Source organism: Psammomys obesus, unplaced genomic scaffold (assembly GCF_907164565.1).
Source record: "Psammomys obesus unplaced genomic scaffold, mPsaObe1.curated_primary_1811, whole genome shotgun sequence".
NCBI classification, from domain to species: Eukaryota; Metazoa; Chordata; class Mammalia; order Rodentia; family Muridae; genus Psammomys; species Psammomys obesus.
This window is the reverse complement of record NW_026596101.1, coordinates 16706404-16714466: the sequence shown is the minus strand read 5'-3', so window position 1 is coordinate 16714466 and position 8063 is coordinate 16706404. Positions and strand designations below refer to the sequence as shown.

The 8063-nt window shown below is 45.3% G+C and overlaps 1 protein-coding gene across 1 annotated transcript in view; it reads right to left on the bottom strand.

Annotated features, from left to right (window-relative positions):
• Positions 1-2008: 2008 nt before the first annotated feature.
• The window catches only part of Eogt (EGF domain specific O-linked N-acetylglucosamine transferase), a 19031-nt gene continuing 12976 nt past the window's right edge, over positions 2009-8063 (bottom strand). Inside the window, exons 11-14 of the mRNA XM_055628434.1 lie at positions 7212-7370; positions 5615-5734; positions 4515-4617; positions 2009-4018 (exon numbers count right to left, since the gene is read on the bottom strand). Coding sequence (XP_055484409.1) covers positions 3872-4018; positions 4515-4617; positions 5615-5734; positions 7212-7370 — 529 coding nt within the window. The 3' untranslated portion in view covers positions 2009-3871. The remainder of the gene's footprint in view (positions 4019-4514; positions 4618-5614; positions 5735-7211; positions 7371-8063) is intronic.

The window sequence follows — 8063 nt, the reverse complement described above, 5'->3', positions numbered from 1 at the left end:
TCCCTATGTTCTCTGTATTGTCTACGCTTCAAAGAAAACTACTTGGTAATTGTACAAAACCGTAGGGCTTTTTTTCCCCCATGCTCTGTGTTCTCCACTAACTTTCCCCATAAGCATCCCTAGCTAAATCCCTTCATCCAGCTCTCTGATGCCGGCTGAGTGGCTTTGGGGACATTTCTTACCCTCTCTACTCTCTGTTTAAACTTACAGAATGATCTTTATGGCTTTTGGGAGTTTGTAGGAATGGGGAATTAACTAATAATACTCAACAGAACACAAGCATGCCCTCCCACTTCAAATAAGAATTACCCCCTAAAATAAGAACTGTTCCTCCCCTTAACAATCTACAGATTGAAGTTCATGGTGTTATTTATGTACATTTTTAAAAACTAGTAAAAATGAAATCTGTATGTAATCAAACTTCTAGCTGGCAGGAAGCTGGAGGGAGAGTGGAACCAGCCCACACACCGCCCTCCATGGCAGTGGAAGCTGTGTGGTGTGCCTTATAGTCTCTGCACACAGACTCTCAGCCTCTGAGCTGTAGGGATGCTGATGGATCCCGGCAGTGTGTTCTCCTGATAACTGCCCCCCAGCTGGAGAGAACTGCCGTTGTCAAGGTTCCCCTGTTCTCCACCTCTATGGCCCCAATAAGGATGGTGGCACCTCCTGTCTCCGTTGGAACTTCTCTGAAAGATCCTATGTACCACAAAGCCCCTAAGAACCTCCTTCTACTTAACGCCAGGTGATGTCTTCTCCGGCCCAGCCCCTAGCCTTTTATGGATCCCATGCTTCCTCACCTGTACTGATCAAGAGAATCCTCCCTCCGATAATAAACCTTCAGCTTGCCACCCTTCACCCCACAGTCTGTTATCCAGAGAATGTGGCCTGCGACATCCGACTGCCACCTGCTGTCAGGTTAACAGCAACAGTCACCCTTGTCCAAGGGAGAGCCAGGACTCTGCTCCTTTGTAGAGATCCATTCGGTGATTCGAGCCTCATCAGAAAGAAAAGACAAGAGCCTTGCCATCTACACGTGACTTTATCCTGTAAGTATCTTCCGAGTCTACTCTGGCACACTAGCTACACTGAATGCTCCTCAAACTCAACACATAGGCTTCTGCCACGGGACTTTAGCTGTTCTGTGTTTTTAGTGTGCTCTTTGTCAGATCATCTACCAGCCTCCATGGCTCACCTCCTTCTAGTCTTCTGGGCTCGACTGTCACCCCCTCAATGAGAACTCTTAACCATGCAAGCCTCCACTTAAGTCCATACTCCACACCCCTTTCTTACTTTGGCTTTCTCCAACAGCGGTACCAGGGTCTGGAACACTGTGTTTTTTTTACATCAAGGTAGAAATGCCCATGTTCTCTACCAGAACTTAAGCTGTCTTCCCAGAGGCTGTCAGAGTATCTGGTACATAGCAGGACCTGGCTCAGTGTTGACTGCGAATGAGCAATTGAAAGAAGCAGTGCGGAATGACAAAGCCTGGAACCTGTAGGGACGTCACTAAATAGCATCTAAGTTGCTTTCCTTTTTAATTTTGTTTGTTTGGTTTTGCCTTTTGTTTTTCAAGATAGCATTTCCCTGTGAAGCCTTGGCTGTCCTGAGCTCATTCTATAGACCATGCTAGCCCCAACGCAGAGATCTGCCTGCCTCCACCTCCTGAGTACTGAGACTAAAGCCGTGTGCCACCGCCACTGCCACCACACCCAGCTGGTGATTTATTTTTGTTTTATGTGCATCAGTGTTTCGCTTGCATGTATGTCTGTGTAAGGGGATTGGATCCCCTGGAACTGGAGTTATAGTTGTGAGCTGCCCTGTGAGTGCTGGGAAATGAGCCCTGGACCTCTGGAAAAAGCATCCTGTGCTTTTAACCACTGAGGCACCTCTCCAGGCCCTGACTTGAAAGCAGAAGCCAACATCCTTCTATCATTTTGGTGAGGTTTATGCAGGGCCGCATTTCTGGAAGCACCAGATAAAACAACTGCTAAATAAATGTAAGGCATAATTTCTGATTACACTGAATCTTTCATCAGTGAGATAATTAATTTTTTAATCACGTGCAAGCTACCAGATTTTTTTTTAAAGCAAGAATGTGACATTCAGACACAGAAACCCCTGAAGATGTTTGGATATTTAAAAGAAATATAGAAAGCTTTATTCCAAAGTCATTCCCGAAGTGTATAGTGAAATGCATGTCCTCATAGAGTTAATAAAAAGGGCCATGTCTACATCTTAACTTTCACAATAATTTGAAGATCTGCTCCCACAAAAGGTCTGATAAAAGTTAATCCCAATAATTAGAATTTTAAACGGCTTTCTTCTTCATATAAAGCATATATAAAGTGCAAATTACTCAAATATAGTTTTAGTATGAAATTGTCCTCAGTTTCTGGAACCCTTGGTAGTCTGTGGAAGCATGGGGCATTTGCTTGGACCTCATTTGCTTGGAATGAGGTAAGAGGCTGATAACTCAATCCGTTCTCCAGAGGCACTCTCTTTCCGATGTTTATCCTCGATGACCAGGCTCACCGATGACATGCTCCTTCCAAATCCTTTCCCTCGCAGCACCCCCAACTCCCCTGCCCCCTGTCACCCCTGCACAAAGAAAAGCAGCATCCCCGTCAGTTAACAATTCCCAAGGTTACAGTTCTTTGCAAACAATTTTAACAAGCAAACAGAAGCGTTGTCTTAGCGGGTCACTACTCTCAATGCAAACGTCACACTCTACAGTAAACCAAACCCATAGTTTCTGACTGCCGAGAAGCAGGGCCCTGGCAGGAGAAGGCCACTTTCCCGGGCTTTTCATTTCGGTTGGGTAATTCACAGGTCTACTGTGTTTTTAATGGTCTTACTTAAAAAGGAGAGAAAAAGAACATGTTTCTTCATGTGGCTACTCTTAGTTTTTACAAAAACGAGGGTTAATTTTCCCCTGCCAGGGGTGGATGCACACAGCTGTATGTGCTCACAAATACTTGCCTGATGCAAACCACGACTTCATGCCATTTCAACATGAATGTTCTCCATGGCTGAGAAGTCGGGGGAGGCAGTACTGTGGAGTGTTCTGACGGGTTCTTATCAATTACTGCCATTACATTTGGGGAGGACATGATTGAAGGGTGAACACAGATTGACACAGCGGCATGTTTTTTTCAGGCCCTTCATGCAGATAACCTGGAGCGGATTAAACACTGGCCTATAACACACTCCTATAGCTTGGTCCTGAGAATGGCAGTCTTGTGCTGCTGTGTGTGTATGTGTGTGCGTGTTGCTAGAGACTGAATCCAGAGCACCATACACGAAAAGGCCAGTAGTCTAAACTGAGCCATGTCTCCAAGCCCTACATCCATACAATGGCAACTTCAAAACCAGTTCTGAGTTTATCCAAGTATATAAACAACAGGGTGGGACACATTAGAGTTAACAAATGCACTTATAAGCTCGAAAGCCACTGAAGTTGACAACTTTGGTATCCCAACAGGAAAGCCCTGCTACACCACTGGGCACCTGCCCATCTTTGAACTATAAAAGTAGCAACCTTTCCTCAGTGCAAAAAAATACTGTTGCTATTGACAAATAGCAATGACACAATAAACACGTGGAAGACGTAAGAGACAGAATATCCCGAAGGCATGTTTTCACATAGAAAAAGTAATTTTGTAGATAGGCGTGGTGGCGCACGCCTGTGATCTGAGCTCTCGGGAGGCAGAGGCAAGAGGACCATTAGTTCAAGGCCAGCCTGAGCTATATTCAAAAGTAAAAAGTCACATTCCGTCTTACAGTAGGGTACGACAGGTTGTTTTGCTCCTTTAGTTAGGAGTCTAGATGCGAGAGTGTTCAAAACACCCTCTTGTAAACGGCTTCGACATTTCTACAGCTCATCGTGTTTGTTCTTAAACGGCCACTGCGGGTGCCGCAGCACGTGCTCTGCAGCCTGAAGGACAAGGTACATGAATTCTTCCACATCAAAAGAGTAGTTGGTAAACTTCGGGTGTTCCCCCAGAGTTGGATGGTGCCCCTGCGGAAACAAACCAGGAAAAAAAAAATCCCTAAGTCACTGAGGGTGTGTCTTTTCTACAGAAATGAAAAATCACTTTACTTTGGCTAAGGCAACTATTTTAACTTATGCTGCACAAAAGAGGCTGGCAAGCTTTTTCCACTGAGGTCCCAATAATAATTTCAACTCTGCCAACCATCTGTTCTCAGTCACAGATACTCTTGCCAAGGAAACGCACAAGCAAGCCCAGATAATATGCAGACAAGTGTGGCTGCTCCCAATAAAGCTTTATTTACAACAACAATCGGCGGGCCAGATTTGTACCGTCAGCGCTATGGTGTGCTGACGGCTGCTTTACATAATCTGATGTAAACTGCCTTAACAATTGCTGAGGCTTTCTCCAATTTGCAAATATAAAATGCACCTCAGCATTCGAGAGAAGAACAGTGCCTCTTTGAGGCTCAGCTGTGGCTTGCATTTCAGTAACTGGACTCCAAACCGTTTGGCTGAATCCTACCTTATCTTGAGGAAACACCTTGCTGGGCTTCCGCCAGGTGACATAGTAGACACCTCTGAGCCTGGCCAGGTCTAAGTAACAACGCTCATCTTCACAGTTGTACCTAAGGACACAAGGGCGTCACGACATGAGGCTTTTGTCCAGGGGGTTGCCCAGTGTGTCACTTTCTAGGGGGGAAAAAAATCTGTCTCTGAGATAGGGTCTTACTAGAGGCTCTGTCAATAAGAAACAAGAGAGAGATAATTTCACAAACATTCTCAGGGCTGTGGGACGTAGCTTTGTGGTGGTACTGACTTAGCATGCACAAGGCCCTGGCTAGGAGAGCGCTGCAAAAGCCATTTTAAATTAATATTCTCAGATTCTTGCCTTAATTTTTAAAGAACAGGGTAAGACTGAGGAGTGGGTGCCTATGAATTAGAGATTATCTGGTAAGATATTATCTTTACATACATGGAAAATGGAGTTAGGGAGGTAGCACATTCCAAGTTAAGCAGCTGGTTAATGAAGGAAGCAAAACTCCCATCTCAGGTCTGATGGGCTCTGCTCTCTCACCTACATTGCCCTCCCTTACTCCCTTCTTCATCCCCCCCCCTTCCTCTAGGACAAATGAATTAGGACAGAATTCACAATTCTGCCTCAGTAACAGCTTGAAAAGGTTGGGCCAAGAGGTTTGTAACCACCTCTCCTTCGGTGGTCTCCTTATGGATTCGGCCTTTTCTCTGTCTCTGCCTCACACATGCTGGGTAAGCACTCCTTTGGAGATAGTGTCTCCGCTATGCCTGCTGACACCACCCTGCTCTCTTTTAGCACCGTAATTACACAGATCACAGGGAGGGAGTGCTCAGAGTTGAGAGGCAAACAGTAGTGAACTCTGAGCAGGGAAACCACAGATTCACATCCTGAGAACGGCGCGGCTGTGAGGAGGGAGGGAGTCCCTGCTTTCTAAGAGCACTAGCAGAACTCAGACCTTTTAGCTTGACCTGGCTTTTCTTTTCAGATATCTCCATGATGTAGCGTGACGGTAGTATATTAGGCCCTCTAATTCTTAGCTCAGACCCTGGCTCGGGAGCTCTCTGTGAAAAGTCGCCACGCATACTCACAGCTCGAATACAGCAGCCCAGTCTGGAAGGAAGAGTAAATGAGTGAGGCCAGCTCCGTGCATGCCGATGAATATGTCCGAGTTGTGCGTGATCCTTAGCTGATCTAAAAACCCGAGTTCTCTACAACACGGAGACAACACAAGAAAGGGAAGACAAAGGGTGAGTTAGTTTATGGTCATGGTGCACTGTTATGACAACTTCATGTACACTCTAGTATTTAATAACTTAATTCATTCTTTGATAACTTACCATTCTTTGATAACTTATCAAACAACTTTGATAAGTTACCATAACTTACCATTCTCTAAACACAAACATCTATTTATTTATTTATTTATTTTTTCAAGGGAACATTAATACCATGACACATGGTATCAACATAATCACAAAAATAGATACAATCCAAATAAAAGGTCCATTCACATGTAGGCAGATAACACTGTAGGGCAAAGATTGTCTCTTCCTGGAAAAGGGGAATGAGCAAGAGATACTAGGATATCAAAGCTTTAAGTAATAAAAGAGCTTTCTAAAAATGAGAATGGAGGTGCTGGAGAAATGGCCCAGTAGCAGTTCAGAGCACTGGCTGCTCTTCCAAAGGGTCTGGCTTCAAAACTGGGAGAGGCAGGTGTATGTCCTTGGCCTATAAAAGGTCACTGCAAGCTGTGAGGTCACAGCACACTCCTTCACTCTCAGCTCAGGAAAGGAAGGCAATCTTTCTGTGTGTCTCGTCTCAGGGAAAAGCGTCTGTTTGCTCCGGAGTGGGGACTGGAGCCAAGGATGGTGCGATGGCTGGTTCTGCTTAATTTGACCCAGTGTGGAATCACCTGGGAAGGGAAATCTTCATGAAGAACTGTCTAGAGTAGGTTGGCCCGTAGGTTTTTGGGGTTTTTTTTTGTTTTGTTTTGTTTTTAACTGAGTTGACTGTGGTAGGAAGTTGAACCCTGAATATGAGTGTTGCCGTTTCATGGCCTGGGTGTAGGACTGAATGAAAAGGAAAAGGCAAGCTGTGTGCTCATGCGCATGCGTGCATTTCCTGCCCTCTGCTCTGGAACTGTGAATGTAATGTGACTGGCTGCTTCAAGTTCCTACACCTTGACTCCCTGAAATGACAGGGCTGTAGTTTGGAATTATGAGCCAAGTAAACCTTTCTCCTTTTAGCTGCTTTTGCCAAGGTATTTTTTTTATCATAGCAACAGAAAAGGGAACTTTTCTGTTGCATTTGCATGGGTACACACACCCTTTGGACTTGCTGGCTTGGGAACCACCTGTGGACCGGCAATCAGTTATTAACGATCACCCGGAAAGGAATGGATTTATTGTCCTTGCTTCACCAGAAAAAAAATGCTCAGACAACCTTGAAAGCAGGCAATGGGCCTGCTTTGGCTCATTGTGCCTCTCTGGCTCCTTTAGCTTGAGGCCAGGCCTCCATCTTGGTCACACATGTCCTCCTGTCAATGGAAGAAGCCAGCACAACCCAGCATTCTATGTGAACCAGAGGAGCTTTGCATCTTCAGAGCAGCTGCATGGGTAAGGTGAGAAAAAGCCAACAGAGCATAGCAGCAGCCTCTAACATGCAGGGACCGTCTGACAGCCTCACATTTCTCCGCTCTGAGGGCCAAAATCCAAGAGGCTCGCTGTCCACCATACCTGGATCCCAGTCGTGAAGCCCAGTGGCCAGTTCATGATGACATTCTTAAGGGATCCATTAGGAACTAGGGGCTGAGGAGCGAGTTGCAGCACTCCCGAGCGTAGGTAGCTGAGGAAGTGCATCTATATGATCATGTGAAGGTGAGGGAGAGAAGGAAAACCACCTTTTCTTTGTGTCTTTCCAGCTTTCTTTTTGAATTTGTAGAATTAGGCCTATTCCTTCTATTTTATACGTATGTTTGGCCTACACATAATTGCATCATGCGTGTGTTTGGTGCCTCCAGAGGTCAGAGAAAGGCATGGGAGCCTTTGGAACTGGAGTAAGCCGCTGGTTCACTACCATGTGGGTGCTGGGAACCGAGCCTGGGTTCTCGGCAAGAGCAGCAAGTGCTCTTACTGCTGACCATCTCCCCAGCCCCTTTTCGTCTTTCTCATACTGCTAGATTTGTCCTACAAGTCCTGCATGGAATGGCACGTACTGCGATAGCCCTGTGATTGTTCTTCAACTGACAGGAACCACCTAGACAGCTGTGAGAGGCATGTTCTCTTTTTAAACCTTTTGGTCACGCTGGAATTTAAAAATAAATATAAATGTTTTGTAAGTTGTTGGGTTTTGTTTTGTTTTTTAATTCAGGCCTACAAAGTTGAAACCCATTAGCTGACACGGTAAATTAGGTCGTGTGTGTGTGTGTGTGTGTGTGTGTGTGTGTGTGTGTGTGTGTGTAATGTAAATATCTGTATAGGTATATATATATGTGTATATTTGTTTATGTGGATGTGTGTGTGTGTGTGTGTGTGTGTG